Consider the following 19,546-nt stretch of genomic DNA (forward strand, 5'->3'; position numbering starts at 1 on the left):
CTCTTGGTTTTGGCTCAGGTCACAGTCTCGAGGTCGTGGGATCAAGCCCCGCATTGGGCTCTGTGCTCAGCGTGGAGTCTGCTTCCGATTCTTTCTCTCCCTCTGCCCCTCTTGCTCTCTTTCTCTCTCTCTAAAATAAATAAAATCTTTAAAAAAAAATTATACTCCCATGATTGGCATTTTTCTGTCATAGGTTCAGGGATAGAAATGCTTTTCTTTTTTTTCTGTTTTTTTTTTTTTTTTTTTTTTTGAGCCTGGGAAGGTAGAGAGAGCCTGGATTTGGCATTGGATTGGTTTTGCCCAAGCTCCACCAGCTCTGCCATTTAACAGCTAAGTGTCCTCAGGCAAGTTGTAAACTCTCCTTTCTGGAGGCTGGCACAGACCAAGGCTTGGTGACAATGCTTCAGATGGAAAAGGGACAGAGATCTTTTTCAACAGAAGGAGGTACTGGAGCTATACAAAGAGGCGGTCAGTCCGGGAACGGTGGACACGGATGATCTAGTCAACGTTCTGCCTGCGGATGAGGCGGCATCCTCCCGGCCCCACCCAGAGGGTCACCCAGTGACCCTGAATGAATGAATGATGATCTCAGGTCTCGGGGAGAAGCAGAGGATTTTTCAGGACTGGGAGACCATGGGAGCAAGAAAGAGAAGGAGAGAGAGAGAGAGAAGATTCCAGTGGGGAAGAGTTCCCCGCAATTGGTGGGATGGAGAAAAAGGAGGAGCAAGAGAAGGGGGTGGAGGCAGAGGAAGAGGACCCAGCAAACAGACCCTAGGAATGGCAGAGCAGCAAGATAGAAGAAGCCTGGGCCCCTGACCAAGTGTAGCGACCACATCAAACCACCCCCACACGTGAACGTATGTGAGTGAAAAGTAAACTGTAGCCTTGTTTTAGCCACTATTTCTTTGGGATTCTGTGTAATTCTTTCAAGATTTTATTCACTTATTTGACACAGAGAGACAGAGAGAAAAAGAACAAGCAGGGGGAGGACAGAGGGAGAGGGAGAAACAGGCTCCCCTGCTGAGCAGGGAGCCCGATATGGGGCTCGATCCCAGGACCCCGATCATGACCTGAGCCGAAGGCAGACGCTTAACCAACTGAGCCACCCAGGTGCCTCTGGGATTCTGTGTAATTTTAAAATAGGTATTCGATTCTGAAAATATTTGGAAACTAAAAGGGCATTAAGTCACCATTTTAGGGAGGATGGGACCAGAACTCTCCTTAGTCACCTCAGTGGTTCCAGGCCAGCACATACTTGGTAAGTACCCTAGGACACAGCCCTGCACAAACAGTCCTGTCCTCCGGAAGCTTATGCTCCGTGTTATGTCACTTACCCTTTATATTGCCCTGTCGGGAAACTGTCGCCACCTGCACTTGTAGGGATGAGGTTAAGCCCGAGGGATTTCCAGTTGCTTGAGACCACAGAGCCGGCGAGTTTCACGGCATGCCCCAGCCACACCCTCGCCAGTAATCCGGTGGTTTCCAAACTGTGCTCTGTGGCACCCTACAGTCTGTCAGAGGTGGTCATGGATGGGGGATCGTGACCATGAGGGATCAAGGGGAAGGTTTTCTCCGGAGCCCCAGAAAGGCCTGGGATTCAGGAGAGATCTGAGGAGACCTCAAGTTCACCACGGCTCTTAGCGCGAGTCAAGAGTGAAGGGCCTCCCAGGACAGATGGTGCCAGAGACCAGAGGCCCCTGATAGCTGTGCTCCCCTATGCTCGGGGTCCTAAGACTGACACCCCAAATCCGGGAATGGGGGAGGGGTGCCTCAAAAGGCAAATCAATCTACAGGCAAGTAAAGAGTGTTGCATTTTTTAAAATATATCCGAGTGTGGGACGCCTGGGTGGCTCAGTCGGTTAAGCGTCTGCCTTCAGCTCAGGTCATGATCCCAGGGTCCTGGGATCGAGTCCCGCATTGGGCTCCCTGCTCCGCGGGGAGCCTGCTTCTCCCTCTGCCTCTGCCTCTCTCTCTCTCTCTCTCATGAATAAATAAATAAAATCTTTAAAATATATATATATATATCCGAGTGTGTGTATGAAGATTCGCATCACATACACACACATGTCAAAGAAAGTGACCTGTAAAAGAAATCACAACAAAATGTTAGCTGGGGGATGACATTTGGGGGACGATTTTCCAAGGTCCTTCTGTGTATTTTCTGGGTTTTCATATGTTCCTCAATGACTCTTTCATAAACAAAAGATAAAAATGAAAAGGGAGAGTTGGTTTTTTGTTTTGTTTTGTTTTGTTTTAAGAAACAAGTTAGGGGTTGTTCCTGTAACCGGATTATTCCACTAGATCTAATAAATTCATGTTACCAGAAATGCTTATTTGGCCATTCCAGTCTAAAAACAGAACCCTGGGCGTCCCTGCCAACATTTCCCAAGCAAGGGGAGGAGTTCTTCACTCGGATAAATAGGCATTAGCGCCCACGAAAATCCAGCACTCGGGGCAGGCGGTGGCTTTGGAATCCACTGAGGACATCCAGCTCCAGAGGCAGGTAATCCATGATGCTGTCTATTCCGGGAGCAAAGGAACCCATTTTTTGAGGGTGGTTCTAGGCCTTGGCCTGGAGCCTGTGAGGGGGCAGGGGGCCTGGCAAAGGCGTCCTGGAGCACTGGGGACAGTTCCAGTGCTGGCCCCGAAGGCCATGCCCTCTGAAGACACGTCTTCCCTCCAGGTCTGAGTTTTCACACCTGCGAAGGGTGGACGTACCACGAGGGTCTCTTTGGCTGTTTCTGCTTCCCACACTTTGGGATTCTGAGTTTAGACAGCTGTGTACCTCCATACACCGGACCCTCCGGACCCCAACTGCCCCGAGGAGCACGGGGCACCTCCCCTTGTCTGGCACTGGGCACTGCTCTCACGGCGAGGTGCAGACGGAACTGATGAGGGGGGTTCCTCTGGGCAGAGCCCACGGGGTCTCCAAGGGGGATGGTTCCGCAGCTCCTCTCCCCTCCAGGGCCCCTGGCCAAACAGACAGGCAGGCAGTGTCTGTCCAGCAACCGAAAAGACAGGCTGCTCAGAAACAGAGCCAGCCTGCCAACTTGCCCAAAGTTCTTTTTCTCCAGAAATAATTCGGGGCCGGGGGGTGGGGTGGATGTTTAACTCTTCCAAAGAAATTATTGTATTAGCCGGAGAGTAAACAGACAGTTGAGGCAATTCATCTGCTGTGGCTGGTCTGAAGGGGTTTCCACTGGCCTCTTGATGGAAAGCAGCTCAACTGCTTCCCTGCCTCCCCTCCCCACCTTCCCTCCCCAACTCCCTTCCCCACCTCTGAAGCGGACCTTTTTTCTTCTGAACTCTGGGCCCCGAATAGGCAGGGGCTCAAGGTGAATACCCCTGTTGGCTGCAGTCGCCGGCTTTGAACTCGGCCCCTCTCTCCGATCTTTCGCAGCTCTGGCGTGATGGGTAGTTTCAGAGAGCGGGTGGCGTATGGGAGGAGAGACGCCTCTGGAACACTCATTATGAGCCCGGCACCTTCATGGTTTCTCTCCCGTGAGCTTATTCAGCGTGTTGTACAGAGATGGGAATGGAGGCTCAGAGAGGGTCAGTCACTTGCTTGTCACCACACAGCAATGGCAAGTAGCCTAAAGGAAATCCCAGTCCAGGTCTCTGCGGCTCTGAAGCCCACACTGCTTTCTCCCTGCCGGGAGTCGGGAGCCAGACTAGCCGGTCTCCTCCCCCTGCTCCCCCAGCCGCCTGCTGTGGTGACTGTGGGCGAGCCCCTCACCGCTCTGTGCCCAGTTTCTCCCCCGGGGAAAATGGCAACAGCTGCAATACTTATCTCAAGTGTAATGTAATCATGTATGTTGGGTGCCCACGAGCGCGCCTACCCAAGAAAGTCACGAAGCTAACAGAAGCAGAGACTAGAACACAGGCCACATGGGGGCTGGCAGTGGGAGGCAGTCGGGGCACCACCGGGCCCCCCGACACTTAAAGGAGCTTTGTTTTTCAGAGTTGAGGATGGAGGGAATGTCGCCCCTCTTGGCTCTGGGGCTCCTGGTGGCTGGGCTCTGCCCCACTGTCCACTGCGTCCCAGGGGGCGTGCTTGACCCGCAGAATGTCACTCTGGAGGACCTACACAACGAGACGCCTGTGGACAACCTCGGATTAGCCTCCAGCAACACCGACTTCGCCCTCAGCCTCTATAAGCAGTTGGCTTCGAAGACGCCCAATAAGAATATCATCTTCTCCCCGCTGAGCGTCTCCATCGCCTTGGCCTTCCTATCCCTGGGGGCCCAAGGCAGCACCCTGACGGAGATCCTCGAAGGCCTCAAGTTCAACCTCACAGAGACCCCCGAGGCCGAAATCCACCGGGGTTTCCAGCACCTTCTGCGAACCCTTTGCCAGCCCAGCAACGAGTTGCAGCTGAGCGTGGGCAACGCCATGTTCGTCAGCGAGCAGCTGAGGCTGCTGGAGAAGTTCACGGCAGATGCCAGGGCGCTGTACGCCGCTGAGGCCTTCTCCACCAACTTCCAGGACTCTGCTGCCGCCGAGAGGCTCATCAACAACTATGTGAAGAATCGGAGCCGGGGGAAAATCGTGGATTTGGTCAAGGACCTTGACCTGAACACAGCCATGGTCCTGGTGAATTACATCTTCCTTAAAGGTGAGTGCCTGGCTTGCGGTTTGGAAGGAATCAGAGTTTTAGTTCTGAGCCTTGGGGGCCATTTTCTGGCCTGGTGTAGCAAACCGTGTTATTGGGGAAACCACCATAGAGCAGGTGCCCTCGGTCTGGGGTGGGGGGAGGGGAGGAGGCACGGCACCGAGGCCCCACCCTGCCTGTAGGCATTGTCTTCTCTTAGGATTTTTTAAAATTTATTTTATTATTATTATTTTTTTAAGATTTTATTTATTTATTTTACAGAGGGAGAGACAGTGAGAGATGGAACACAGCAGGGGGAGTGGGAGAGGGAGAAGCAGGCTTCCCGCGGAGCAGGGAGCCCGATGTGGGGCTCCATCCCAGGACCCCGGGATCATGACCTGAGCCGAAGGCAGACGCTTAATGACTGAGCCACCCAGGCGTCCTTATTTTATTTTTTACATTTTTTTATTATGTTCAGTTAGCTACCATATAGTACATCATTAGCTTTTTTTTAATTAATTTTTTTATGTAGTGTTCATGATCCATTGTTTTCGTATAACACCCAGGGCTCCATGCAGTACGTGCCCTCCTTAATACCCATCACCGGGCTAACCCATTCCCCCCACCCCCCTCCCCTCTAAAATCCTCAGTTTGTTTCTCAGAGTCCATAGTCTCTCATGGTTTGTCTCTCCCTCCGACTTCCCCCCCTTCATTAGAGCTCACCATAGCACATACCATCCCCAATATCTATCACCTAGCCACCCCATCCGTCCCATCCCCCACCACTCCAGCAACCCTGAGTTTGTTTCCTGAGATTAAGAATTCCTCATATCAGGGGCGCCTGGGTGGCTCAGTTGGTTAAGCAACTGCCTTCGGCTCAGGTCATGATCCTGGAGTCCCAGGATCGAGTCCCGCATCGGGCTCCCTGCTCAGCAGGGAGTCTGCTTCTCCCTCTCCCACTCCCCCCTCTTGTGCTCTGTCTCTAAAATAAATAAATAAAATCTTTAAAAAAAAAATTCCTCATATCAGTGAGATCATATGATACTTGTCTTTCTCTGATTGACTTATTTCGCTCAGCATAATACCCTCTAGTTCCATCCACGTCCTTGCAAATAGCAAGATTTCGGGGGGGGGGGTTGATGGCTGCATAATATTCCATTGTGTGTGTGTATGTATATATATATATATATATATATATATATACACACACACATATATATATACACCACATCTTCTTTATCCATTCATCTGTTGATGGACATCTTGGCTCTTTCCATAATTTGGCTATTGTGGACATTGCTTTGATGTAGTGTTCAATGATTCATTAGTTGCGTATAACACCCAGTGCTCCATGCAATACGTGTCCTCCTTAATACCCATCACCCCATTACCACATCCCCCCATCCCCCTCCCTTCTGTAACCCTCAGTTTGTTTCCCAGAGTCCAGAGTCTCTCATGGTTTTTCTCCCTCTCTGATTTCCCTCCCTTCCCCTATGGTCCTCCATGCTATTCCTTATGTTCCACATATGAGTGAAACCATGTGATAATTGTCTTTCTCCGCTTGACTTACTTAGCATAATCCCCTCCAGTTCTATCCATGTCGATGCAAATGGTGGGTATTCATCCTTTCTGATGGCTGAGTGATATTCCATGTGTATATGAACCACATCTTCTTTATCCATTCGTCTGTTGAAGGGCATCTCGGCTCTTTCCACAGTTTGGCTATTGCGGACATTGCTGCTATGAACATTGGGGTGCATATGGCCTTTCTTTTCACTACATCTGTGTCTTTGGGGTAAATACCCAGGAGTGCAATGGCTGGGTCATAGGGTAGCTCTATTTTTAGCTTTTTGAGGAAGCTCCACACTGCTTTCCAGACTGGCTGCACCAGTTTGCATTCCCACCAACAGTGTAAGAGGGTTCTGCTTTCTCCTCATCCTCACCAACATTTGTTGTTTCCTGCCTTGTTAATTTTTGCCATTCTAACTGGTGCAAGGTGGTATCTCAATATGGTTTTGATTTGAATTTCCCTGATGGCTAGTGATGATGGACATGTTTTCATGTGTCTGTTAGCCATTTGTATGTCTTCTTTGGAGAAGTGTCTGTTCATGTCTTCAGCCCATTTAACGACTAGATTATTTGTTTTTTGGGTGTTGAGTTTGAGAAGTTCTTTGTAGATGTTGGATACCAGCCCTTTATCTGTAGTGTCATTTGCAAAAATGGGTTGCCTCTTAGTCTTAGGGTTTTCCAAAGGACGCTTTGCCACAGTAGGAAGTCACCGCAGAGGGGCCCAGCCACCCTTTGAGTGAGAGTGGCACTTTTTACCCTGACTCAAACTTGCCTGGCTCCCAGGGGGAAGGAGTGGTCCCTTCAAATTGTTCCAGGGTGGGCAGGAGCTTCAGCTTCCTCCCTGAAGAGATGCCTGTGGGCAGGCTCAGGAAGTCCTCTGCCTGGGCACAGCCGGGCCATTCTGACCTGGGCTCTGTCCTGGCCAGGGACTCAGGCCCTGGGGGTGGGGGGGTCCCGTCTACACAGGAAGACAGCATCTAAGGAGCCTGGCCATCCCAAGGTTCTGCAACGGTGCCCCCCTATCATCTTGGGGGTGGTACCAGCAGGGTCACCATCTGGGGAAGGGCCTTGGGGGAGGGCAAGATCCAAGACAGAGTGCATTCCCAGGTTCCAGCTGGTCCAGTGCCTGGTCCCATGGGTAGGAACGTGACAAACAGAAACCTCTGCAGCCCGTAAGTCTGAAGAGGCAGAGTGCAAAGAGAGTCGGCCCCGTGGAGCCGCAGTTCTTCCAGGCACAAAAATTAGACAAAGATCCAAAGAGGCATCATGGAGTCAGGGGGTGATGGTGATTAGGTGGAGACACAGGAAGCCTGCACTAGAGGCTCTGGCTGAATCTTGGGGCAAATCCTCCCGGGCCTGTGTTTCCAGCTGCAGATGAAGGCCCAGAACCAGATTTCTTTGTAAAACTAATCCAGGCCCGATGTGCTGGTTGTTCTTTGTGTCTCCTGATTTTCCCCTCCTACCACCTGCCTGTCCTAGGATTTTCTCCTCCAAATTCTCCTCCCCAGGGACACACTGGCTGGCCCGGCTTTCCCCTCCTCTCCTGCCTCCAATGGAGGGGGGGTAGTTTATCTGCACATTTCCCAGCAAGCCCCTACTCTCTAGTCTCCCCAGGAGCACCCCCCTCCGCCCCCACCCCACTGAAGGCTCCTGTCCTCCTGGGGATGGAGCCCTATGTCCCCCTCTCCTCGGTCGACCTCTATCCCACCCTCAGGTGACTTGACGAGTCTGTGGGCATGTGTACCTTGTAATGCCAATGACTAACTGTGAGTTACTAGCATTGTTCCTTTTAGGGGGTGAGGGATTCCCCATTCCTCCCCCTGCTGCCGCCTCCCACAGCACTCCCGGTCCCCTCTCCCGTCTCTCCCTGGCCCCCACCTCTCTCTTGCACCCACTACTCCAAACTCCTGTCGGTCTCTCGCTTACCCCAACCAGGCCTGTGGGGCTCCCCCGCATCCCCGGCAGCCGAGCCACTTGGCAGCGTGTCCTGCAGACCAAGGCGGGGCCAGTGGCGCCCAGTGTCTCCATCAGCCAGGGAACCGGGCGGAGAAGGGGTAGAGGCAGGACGGCCCTTGTGTTCACAGAGTTCTCTGACCTTCAGCCAAATGGAAGACCCCCTTTGACCCCCGAGATACTTTCAAGTCCAAGTTCTACGTGAGCAAGAGGAGGTCGGTGAAGGTGGCCATGATGAGCCTGGAGGACGTGCGGGTGCCTTACTTCCGAGACAAGGCGCTGGCCTGCACGCTGGTGGAGCTCCAGTACATGAGTGTTGGCAGCGTGCTCTTCATCCTCCCCGACGAGGGCAGAATGGAGGCCGTGGAGGCTGCGCTGCTCCCGGAGACGCTGAGGAGGTGGACAGACTCACTGCAGATGAGGTGACCACCCCGGGATGCAGCTCACCCTCCTTCGTCCCTCCTCAGCCCCGCCCGCTCCCCTCTCCCCGCCCCCGGACTCCCCACACCCCCAGCACCCAGGGCCTCCCTGATGTCGGGGGCCAAGGCTGCAGTGCTGGGCAAGCCATCCGAGCGCAGGTGGAGCTCGGGGTTTCCCTGCCCTTGGCTGCCCGCGTAGCTTTGGGCCCGAAAGTGTTTGCTCTATGAGACACGATGACCTTGAACGGGACAGGGGTGGAAGCTGCGTCTGACGCGAACATGCTCAGGTTCTGGGGACTCCTCAACACAACCCAGCCCTCACGCCTGTCCTCTCCTTGTCTCGACCTCTAGACGGCAGAGGGCACAGATGGGACTGAGATCAGCGGAAGGCCAAAGCAAGACGGGCTCCGAGCACCCGCTTTGCGCTGGCTGTTTCATTCATTCAGTTATCCATTCATCCATTGGGCATGGGTCACGTAGATTGATGGAGCATCTAGTAGGTGCCAGGCACTGATTTAGACCCGCAGGGCATGTCCGCAAATAAAACATAAATCCCCTGCCCTTGGGGAGCTTACTTTGTCATTGGAAAATGAGAAAATAGATAAATATAACAAATAGGTCAATTATTTAGTATGTTGGATGTTAAGAAATGAGGGTGGGGGGTGGGTGATAGAGCGGGATAAAATGATTAGGAAAACTGGACCAACGAGGAGGTAGTTAGTGGTTTTAAATAGGATCGCCATTAGGTGGTATTTGAGCGTTGACAGGATAGAGGTGAGGGGCCGAGCCCTGTGGATAGGTTAGGGAAAAGCATTCTTGGCAGAGGGAACAGCCAGTTCAAAGCCTCTGTGCAAAGCCCGGTGTGTTTGAGGATTAGTGAGGTGAAAGAGGCTAGAGCAGCATGAGTCAGGAGAAGTCAGGGGCCCCGCGGGATGGCTCAGGTTGAGCAGGGCCATGCAAACCCCTGGAAAACCTTGCCTCTTCCTCCTCTAAATGAAATGGGGAATCATCTCGAAGTCTTGGGCCAAAGAGTGGATGATCTGAGTATTGTTTTAAAAAGATCACCCAGGAGGCTGAGTGGAGAACAGACCACGGAGGACAAGCATGGAGGCAGGACGACCAGCTAGGAGCCCAGGGCAGCGATCCAGGCGAGACGTGTGAGAGGTGGTCAAGTGTCAGATAAACCTGAGGGTAGAGACAGGCTAGAATATGGAATTCAGAAGACTAATGTCAAGGGGGACAAGCAAGGCAGAGTGAGTTCTGGGCCTGGTCCTTGAGGGTGGGGACATGGGGAGACAGTTCTAGCTATCAACTGGCCGGGGCTTGATGATTCGTTGTGAATGGATAGAATATTCATCACGCATCTCTGATTTACAAAGCACTGAGGAAATCTGCCATAACACATTCCTAGCCTGTGGTGGGTGCTCAATAAATATTTGTTGAGTGAATGGATGGATGCGTGAATGAATGAATATGGAGAGAAACAGACATCTTCCCTGCCGGTGGGACTCAAGGTTTATTGGGAGACACAGCCTCCTCGTAGCTGGCAAGTGTGAAACCAGGCAGACCGTGACAAAAGTCTTAGGGATATAAACAGAGAGAGAGGGAGGCTTGCGGGTGGGAGGTATCCACTCTTGCTCCAAGAACTCACCAGCAGCTCTGCTCAGAAGCAGAAGCCCCTGCTCTCAAGGAGCTCACAGACGGCCAAGATGGGGACCTTCCATTGCTGGTTTCAGGATTCCCCAGGACCTTCGAATGCAGTCCCTTCAGCCCCTGCCCCATCCCCAACACTAAGCCTTCCCTCCACTCTGTGGAGCATCCCCTCTTTCTTCTTGCCCTTCTGCAAATTCATCTCCTGCCTCCTGCTCTCCTCTTCACCCAGCCAACTCCTTCCCCTCCTTCAGGACTCAGGCTTGATGCCGCCTCCTACAGGAAGCCTTCCTGGTGCCTGTGGAGCATGCTGTGGAATTCCCTGTTGGAGAGAGGGTGTTTCCTGCTGCAGGGGAGGAGCGGGGCAGGCACCGGCACACGTGGGCGCTTGCCGATGTGAACTGATAATTAATGAATTAAGAAGAGTCAGCACAAGGGGTCTGCCTTGATGCAACTGTGGCAGATGCCACCGTGGACCCGAAGGGCCCCACTGCTCTCAGCCCCGCTCCTGCCCCTTGATAAGGGGTCGAGAAACTGAGGAAATGAGTCCTTCTTTCCAGCAAGAAAGGGGCGGTTAGAAAGGAAACCAGGGAAGACCATGCCGGGAGTGGGGAGAAGGTGAGCCTTGAGCCAAGCAGTTGTTCAAATTCATGTTTCTCCTTTCCTAGGAGCATAGACAACCTCTACCTGCCAAAGTTTTCCATCTCCAGCAGCTATAATCTGGAAGACGTGCTTCCCCAGCTGGGCATGAGGGAAGTCTTCACCAACCAGGCCGATCTGTCAGGAGTCACAGGGGAGAAGAACCTGACAGTATCCCAGGTGAGTGTTTAAATTTTAGATCGTTCATCCTCTGTATCTGAGCTTGAATGGTTAAGAGGCCAGGCAGACATTTGGGTAACCTTGAATTTGCAGGAGTAAGGCATCTCTTGTTACCCTGTCCCCCTTGGGGTTCTGCCCCAAGCCCAGGAGAGCTGGGTGGCAAGCACTTTGGAAGCTGGTCCCCACCTCCCCTGCAATATACTGTGACACAGAAGCCACTCGTGGGGAAGAGCCTGGGGTGGAATCAGGGATGGGCCCCGTCCCATCCACACCCCACCTTTTACCACCTACAGCAGCAAATACTGAAAGTGCCGGACCCCCCCGTTTTCCTGTAAAATGGGGGTGGTAGGTCTTGGTCAATGTGCAGTGCCTGGAGGTGTAGGGGAGGGGCACCGGGTCGTAACAACCATGGGGCAGGTGTGATGGGTGTGAAAGAAGGATAGAGGGCCCCTTGCACTGCACCCCTGGAAACAAGGGCCTCTGAACGAAGCAGGGCGTCTGAGCAGCCCTCTGCCCCCCTCTGCGCCCCACCTTCCAAAGGGCATGGTCATGGAGGGAGGGGCAGAGGGGCCCATGGGGTGGGTCCAAGCATGTGAAGCCACATCTCTGCAAAGTCGCCAAGGATCCCGAGGACATTGCAGATGGGGCAGGAGCAGGGCTGAGCGCAGTGGGGCCCTTCGGGTCCGCGGCAGCATCTGCAGCAGCTGCTTCAGGGCAGAGAGGCTGCCAGAAACTCGCCTGCAAGACAGATGCCCTGTGTGGCCCCTGCCCCCCCATTAGCGAGTGTTTGGGGGGGCAGCACAGTGTCTGGACGCAGAGAGGCATCCAGATCAGGGTGCCCTTCCCCTTTATCTCCATGATCCTGGGGAGACCCCTCGCAGCCTTGGAGCTTCAGTCTGTGTTTCTGTGCATCGGAGCCATGCAGGACCGCTGACGGGGTCGGCAGGAGGAACAAACCCACCAATCAGCGACAGCCCGGCGTCCAGGCTGCGTGAATGGCAGTCCCCTCGGGGCTCTCAGGTGGGCCGCTCACCCCTCGCCCACCGGGATCCGGTGGGTAACGCTCTCGTGTCCCCACAGGTGGTCCACAAGACCTTGCTCGATGTGGCCGAGGAGGGCACGGAAGCCGCGGCCGCCACGGGAAGTAGAATTGTTTTGTTGTCCAGAAAAATTGGCCCACTGATCACTGTGCGTTTCAACAGACCCTTTCTTCTGTCCATACGCCACAAAGATACCAAGAACATCCTCTTCTGGGGCAAAGTCACCAACCCCCATCAAGCCTAGAGCTCCCCCCCACCCCAAAGGGGCCAGGGGCCAGGTCTCTGGATGCAGCCCGCCTCTGTGCGCCGAAGAGCCACAGGCCAGGCCCGGCCGGGCTCGTCCTTGAGAAGGTGGCAGTGACTCTGACGGGTGGCTTCCACGTGCATGGGGAGGCTGGGGACTTTTGGACCGGAGGCTCTGCAACCTCCAGACGGCAATAAACTCTCTTTCTCAGACTGGACACTTTCTTTGTGCCTTTCTACTCCGATCACCTGACTCCACGCCCCTGTAGCTCCCACTGGGCTCAGTCTCACCCAGGCTCGGGGCGCCTCTGCCTTCAGCTGCAGCCCTTGTGGCCAGGCCCACCTGGACCTCAGGCCCGGGAGGAGAGGGGAGCCTGCTGCCTGATTCCTTCTTCTGTGGGCTCCCATGTCCCCAGTTGCAATCTCACCCCTTCCCTCCCCTGGGCCCAGGATGTGTCCACGTGCTGACCCCCAACCCTGACCCCATCTGGCACAGCCCCTGGACCCCTCGTTCCTGGGCCTTCTCTCTTCCAGGATCCCTCCTTTTGCCCCCCAACACCCCCAATCTGGGGAGAGTAGCTACTTCGTAGGTTCCTGGCCAGAGCTTGTCACCCACCTCACCAGTTCTGAGTGCTCCCCAACAGATGAACCCCTCAGGAGCCAGAATGGAGGGTGGGAGAAAATGAGCAACACATGGACAACTGCAATTAAAACCATCCACCCAGTCATTCCTCCGCTCTCCGCTGGTGTTATCAGGAACTGGGTGATGGGGGGGAGGCGGGGTGGGCTGGGGGAGACAAGGAACAGCAGAATGGCCAGGCATTCTAGCCCGAGCCAGGGAATTGGGCAGGTGTGCAGAGAAAAGAGCACTAACTGGAGAGATGTCAACAGTCCTTGGCAGGACTTGGTGGTTGATTGTGCAGAGGACAGGAAGGAGTCAAGGATGACACCCGGGTTGCTGAGCTGGGGGCTCGGGAAACTGGAACTCATACACTGTTCTGTTCTGTGAGTTCAGGATTACAAAAAGAACACTTTTCTCCTGGAAGATGAAGAGCTTTTATGTGCACATGTGAGGTCCGAGATGTCGGTGGCGATCTGTAGCTCAGTAAGAAAATTTGGGGCAGAGGGGCGCCTGGGTGGCTCAGTTGGTTAAGCGACTGCCTTCGGCTCAGGTCATGATCCTGGAGTCCCGGGATCGAGTCCCGCATCGGGCTCCCTGCTCAGCAGGGAGTCTGCTTCTCCCTCTGACCCTCCTCCCTCTCATGCTCTCTGTCTCTCATTCTCTCTCTCTCAAATAAATAAATAAAATCTTTAAAAAAAAAAAAAAAGAAAATTTGGGGCAGAGAGATGGATGTCATGGTCATCACGTGTTGGCGGTTAAGCGAGACCATGAGAGGAGACAGGTGTCTTTGTGTGTGTGGTGCCGAGAGCCTAGGGGCACCCTTACCCAAACACCAACATGTAAGGGGACAAGCAGATCACAGGGAGACTGGAACAGAGCAGACACAGGAGGGAAAGTGTGGCCTCGTGAGGGCCCCAGGAAGAAGATGTTGTGGCAGCAATGGATGGTCGGCATGGAAGGGGGCTGAGCCCTTCTGGAGCAGAAGGATGAAGAGCGTCCTCTGGAAGAGTCCGTTGCTAATCCATTGGTGACCTTGGCAGGAAGGATCCCAGGGGAGGGTGAGAGCAGGAATCGGGAGTGGGGGGTGGGCTGGGCAGAAGAGCAGTCAGCGAAGGGAGTCTACGATGTCGACACCACTCCATAGCTGTTTAACATCGAAAGGCAGGAAAGAGGGGAGCTTGAGAGTCATTTAGAATAAAGGGAGGATTTTCTTCCCATTTTTTTTTATAATGAGAGTCTTGAGCATGTTTACATAGGAAAAGTCAGCAAGAGAAATTGAAGATAGAAAATAAAAGAATTTAATCCTCAGCAGGGAGTCTGCTTAAGATTTCTCTCCCTCAGTCCTTCCCCCTGTTCATGTACTCTCTCTCTCTCTCCCAAATAAATAAATAAATCTTAAAAAGAAAAAGTAACTCTACAAGGACTCATGGGTTCCAAAGTTAAAACCACTCACTACTGGCCTCGTTTGTAAATTCCAACCATGCTTTCTATCACCCTAAAGCCACTGTGAACTAATCACAGCTCACGAAACCCCAGAAGTACTTCCCCTAACTTCCCCCATTAAGGCACGACTGAGATGCTGTCCAGGTGGTGCTCCCCCTTGCTCAGCGAGTTTATGAAACCCAGATTTGTGTGATCCACGGAGTTCCCTGGTGATCTCTGTGGGGGACTGCAATGTTAAGAAAACTCAAGATTCCCCCCCAAAAATTTTAAAAATGAAAAGAAAACTCAGGATTCCCAGCGGAGAGGGGAGGTGCCCAACTAAGGTGCAGAGAGCACAAGAGTCTGGATCTCAGGGCTCTAAGCCGTGCTGAAGTCTGAAGTGCTTTGCACCGTTTGAAACTGCTCTGCCCCCTCCACAGCTAGGAGACGGTGGGAGGAATTAAAGTGCAAGGTGACAGCAGGCTGAGCAGGGGATGGAGGCGTGAAGATAGAGAAAAAGGGACATTTTGAGACATACTTAGGAAATGTCATTGATTGGCCCAAGTGGAAAGAGGTGACACTCAGGCTGCCATATGGGAGCTTGGGAAACTGGAAGACATCCTTTGGTAAGATGGGTAACATCGAGCGATGCTTCGTGAGGAAGGTGATAGAGACCAGAGATGCCTGACCATCACCCACGAAGGAACGAGCAGTGAGCAGTGGCTGATGTAGTACAGAGGGGGGAGAATGGGGATGGGGTCTCGGTTGGGGGTGCCTGACTCCATCTGAACCGAGATGGAAGTGATGGTTACACAGCATCCTGCGTGTACACGTTGCTGAATTGTCCCCTTTGGGATGGTTGATTTCATGTCATGCGAATTTCACCTCACTAGACAGAGAGGGAGGCTTGCAGACACACGAACTCAACTCCCCGTGAGATCCCAGTTCAAACAAACCAACTGTGAAAAGAAATATTGAGGAACAAGGGAGGGAAACAATGACTTGATATTAAGGAATTATGGTTTTTTTTAAGATTTTATTTATTTGATAGAGAGAAACAGCGAGAGAGGGAACACAAGCAGGGGGAGTGAGAGAGGGAGAAGCAGGCCCCCCGTGGAGCAGGGAGCCCGATGCGGGGCTCGATCCCAGGACCCAGAGATCACGACCTGAGCCGAAGGCAGACGCCTAACGACTGAGCCACCCAGGCACCCCAGGAATTATGTTTTTTTAAAGGTCTGATATACTGCTGTGGCTATAATTTTTTTAAATTCTTACAGGTAAAAGGAAATGATGGGTAGGATTTGCTCAAAACAACCTGAGGGAGAAAAGGGACTGGAAGGAATGGAAAAAACGGCCCTGGCCTCACATTAATAATAATTGAAGCTGGTGGAGGTAGGTGAGGTTCATTATGCCATTCTCTCTGTTTTGTATTTATTTGAATTCTTCCATAACAAAGATTTGAAACAAAAAAATCCTTGAGGGCAGGATCAAATCTTATTCTCCAGTATTCAGTGCATCCTCAGCATGCAGTGGGTACTCCATAGTGAATGGATGGATGGATGGATGGATGAATACAATGAATCTCATGCCCATGGAAACCCTGTCTCTGCACTCAGTATGCAGGCCACCTTTGTACCATCCCTGCCACCAAGCCAGCTCAGGAAGGACAAGGCATTTGAATTGCAAAAGTTTTGCAAATACGCTTTCTGCTGAGTACACATTAACTTTTCTGTTTATGCTGCATGAAAGCGGAAAGTTCTATTGGCTTTCCTGAAGAACTGGGCATTACAATTTAAAGAACACTATCGCTGAAGTGCCTAAGGAATCACAGCATTTTAAAGTTTTGTAGTGCAAGCTCCCTGCAAGCGAGAGCTATGACTCGGGCATCTGCGTTCCCGGGCACAGTGCCTGGCAGGAAGCAGGTGTCCTCTGGTGGAGGAATGAAGCCCGGAGAGGGTGGAGTATGGTTCCAATTAGGTCAGCCCTTTACCAGTTTTAGAGACTGTGCCCCTGCATCACTCGATTTGATCTTCATGACCTCATCTTGAGCGGTGAGGAGCGTGAAGGAGGAAGCTGACACTCAGGAGAGTGCGGTGGTGGAATCGAGCCTCACTCCCAGGACACCGGCCCCAAGCACAAAGCATCGCACCTGCTCCATTACTCCTTCTTCTCTGTGCATGAATTTCCACACAACCTGAACTTAGGGCTGGGTTGTTTTCCTTATTATTGGTTGTGCTGAGAGTGGACATGGGGCCAAGGGCAGCGTCGGTAGACTCTGTGTTAATCCCAGAGGCCCAACCTGTCACCGTCCTCCCGCAGGGACAGACTTCTGTGTCCAGGGCCATGCAGACCTGCTGAATCTCCCCAGCGCCTTGGAAAGCACTCGATTCTAGGTGAGTGTGGGGCTGCGGGTGGGGCTGGAGTCCTGCCACCGCCCCCCACCTCCCGCACCCCCAGCCAGCTTGGTGGACCTGCCACAGGTGGTCTCATCACGACACACGCACACATGCGCCCTCATGCTCCAAGAGCTGCACAGGTAGGCAGCTGTCTGGAGTGGTGTTGGCTCGCCCTGCCTCCACGACCTCGAATACACTCTTCCCTCTGCTGAAACTTCTTTCCACACTCCTTCCCGATCCATGTTCCAGTCTCAGCTCGGGAACCGCCTACTCCGGGAAGCCCTCCAGGAACGCCCCGCCTTCTGTGCCTCCTGTAGGCTCCCCATTCACCCTGCGTAGGCCACCTCTGACGGAGCTGTAATCAGCTCTCTGCATTTCCATCTTAGGCAATCATTGGCAAGCCTCTTCCAGGTAGTCCCTCGTGTCCTGGCTGCCAAATACTTGTTGAATGAGGGAGTGAACAAACAAGCTTCTCTCTGGGTCTCATTTTTCCTGTCTGCACAATGCTCAGATTGGATCATGGTGTCCTGGCAGCTCGAAAGCTCTTTGGTTTGGAGGACTTGGCCATGACACACATAGTGCTCTTGTGAATTCTGTGAGTCTTTTCCCAGAGGACCTGAGCCCCCTAGGGAGCAGCTGTGTCTCATCCATCTTGCATCCCCAGCTTGTAGCACAAGTCCTGACACAGACTTCTGGTCCCTGTTTGTGCAGCCAATGAATGAATGAACACATGAATGAATGTTCAGTATAGGAAGGGAATGAAAGTTTTACAAACTTTCCAGCAAAACCGGGATAGTCATCAAAGCAGATTACCAGGCAAATAGACAAATGGAGACGTGTCTGTTCTCTGCTAATAAATGATAAGGAACAAACCTCTACAGATGAAGCTTTCTCCGGGGCTGTTTCAGTTGCTTCTTCCTTTTTCAGAGAGAACTCAAGTTTAAAAAGGTTCAGGATTGCCCAAGGACATGGGAAATCAGAGGCAGGACAGAGTGGTGTGATGATGATCAATTCTATCATAATTAACCCAAACCCAGGGGGCCCAAGCGCAGTTGTGGCAGGGGGAGCTTGGGATGGTCTGATGTTGGGGGTGGAGCCCCAAAGGATGGTGCTTGGGCTGGCGGGGGGAAGTGCTGAAACCCTGGAATGGAACTTTTTTTTTTTATTAGAGAGAGAGAGCAGTGGGGGAGGGGCACAGAAAAAGGGAGAGAGAAGCCCAAGCAGTCTCCGTGCTCAGCGTGGAGCTCAATGCGGGACTCGATCCCAGGACCCCAAGATCATGACCTGAGCTGAAATCAAGAGTAGGATGCTTAACCAACTGAACCACCCAGGCATCCCTAGAATGCTTAACCTACTGAGCCACCCTTTTAAAAGGATCACAGCGGCTTCCTCAGAGAAGTAAGAGTCAGCTCACAACCCTTACTAAAAGAGATTCTAGTCTTCACCGAGATCTCAGTCGGAATCACTAGAAGAGAGGCCTCAAGTCTGCCATCCTCCTCATAGCTTCTGGGAAGCCTCCCCCGCTGACTTAGATCTAGGAGGCCCTGCATAAGTGTCTTCCCACTGAATCCTTGATGTCTCTGCTTGAATACCCCCAGTGATGGGGAACTCATCACCTGTCCCACTTTAATACTACTTGTTGAGCTTTTTTCAAAGGATCTTTCCAGTTTCAGTGTGCATAAGAACTTCCTGGCAAGTTTGTTTAAATGCAGGTATTTGATTCTGATTTAAGTCAGGGACCTAAGAGCCTGCATTTGAAGAAGCTCGCCTCTTTCCCCATACAGGAGATTCTGCATCAGGAGGGCCGTGATCTCCACTTTGAGTAGCCCTGTAAGCAACCACTGAATTAAGGAGCACCATTCTCTTCCTCTGGCAGGTCCCAGGAGGCAGGGATTCGAACAGGAAGGATCCCAAGACAGGGAGGTCCCTTATTTTCTCCAAAAGAGCCAATAGGGTCAGATGCCTCATTCCTCCATCACGCTCCTTCATTCAGCAGATGAATTCAGACACTGGTACAGTGTTTTGTGGGTCTTGAGTGGTCTTCCCACTCATGATCTCATTGTATCTTCTCATCTGAAGGAGGCAGACAAGGCTAAGATGAACATTCCCATTTTACAGGTAAGACAGATTTTTTTAAGAAGAAAAGTTATTTTCCTGATCCAATAAGGCATTACTCAAATACACATCTCATCCCTCCTCCCCAAGGGGAGCCACCAGAGAGCTTTCTAAAACGCATGCTATCCTCAATTTAACCTCTGTGCTGGGCTCCCTCGGCCTCCTCCAGTGTTAGGGCCTGGAGCTCCGGCCAAGCAATGTGCCATCCAGATCTGCAGCAAAGCGAGGACCAGAAACTGGCCTCCAGACTCCTGGTCCAGTGCTCCTTTTTGGGCCCCATCCTGATACTGTGAGGGAAGCCAGGGACACTGCCCTGGAAGGGTGCCAATGCCCTGGGGGTGACAGTGCCCCGGGGGGTGGTGGATAGTGTCCTGGGAATGGCAATGTCCTGGGGGTGGGGAAGAGTGCCCTGGGGGGGAGTGATGATGCACTGAGGGGTCTGCAGGGTACCTGAGCCAGAAGACAGGAACTGCCCCCCGGGACTCTGCCCCCGAGCACACCGTCCCACCTGATCCGTGTTTGGGGCAGCATGGCGTCCTCCAGCTGGCCCTGGTGGCCCCGGCCGGGGAAGACGGAGAGGGTGGTGACATTGCCAGCATGGTCCCTCACGGTGCACCACAGCTCGGGGCTGCGGGAGAAGGTGGCGGGCCTTCTGCTTCATCGTGGGGACCTGCACGGCTCTGTGCTCAGCCACAAAGAAGTCCTTT

At 52.8% G+C, this 19,546-nt stretch overlaps 1 protein-coding gene across 2 annotated transcripts; it reads left to right on the forward strand.

Annotated features, from left to right (window-relative positions):
* Positions 1-2,401: 2,401 nt before the first annotated feature.
* SERPINA3 (serpin family A member 3) lies at positions 2,402-12,502 on the forward strand. 2 transcript variants are annotated; one of them, XM_045901457.2, is made up of 5 exons: positions 2,402-2,503; positions 3,962-4,615; positions 8,262-8,535; positions 10,851-11,001; positions 12,082-12,502. In XM_045901457.2, the coding sequence occupies exons 2-5, from the start codon at positions 3,970-3,972 to the stop codon at positions 12,283-12,285; spliced, it is 1,275 nt and encodes a 424-aa protein (XP_045757413.1). In that variant the 5' UTR covers positions 2,402-2,503; positions 3,962-3,969; the 3' UTR covers positions 12,286-12,502. The 2 variants fall into 2 exon arrangements, with proteins under 2 accessions (XP_045757413.1, XP_045757414.1); XM_045901458.3 differs by having other exon boundaries at positions 2,430-2,499.
* The last annotated feature ends 7,044 nt before the right edge of the window (positions 12,503-19,546 follow it).

The sequence above is a fragment of the Mirounga angustirostris genome, unplaced genomic scaffold (assembly GCF_029215605.1).
Source record: "Mirounga angustirostris isolate CCGP_5_RB_7025 unplaced genomic scaffold, mMirAng1.0.hap1 SCAF_9, whole genome shotgun sequence".
In the NCBI taxonomy this organism is placed as follows: domain Eukaryota; kingdom Metazoa; phylum Chordata; class Mammalia; order Carnivora; family Phocidae; genus Mirounga; species Mirounga angustirostris.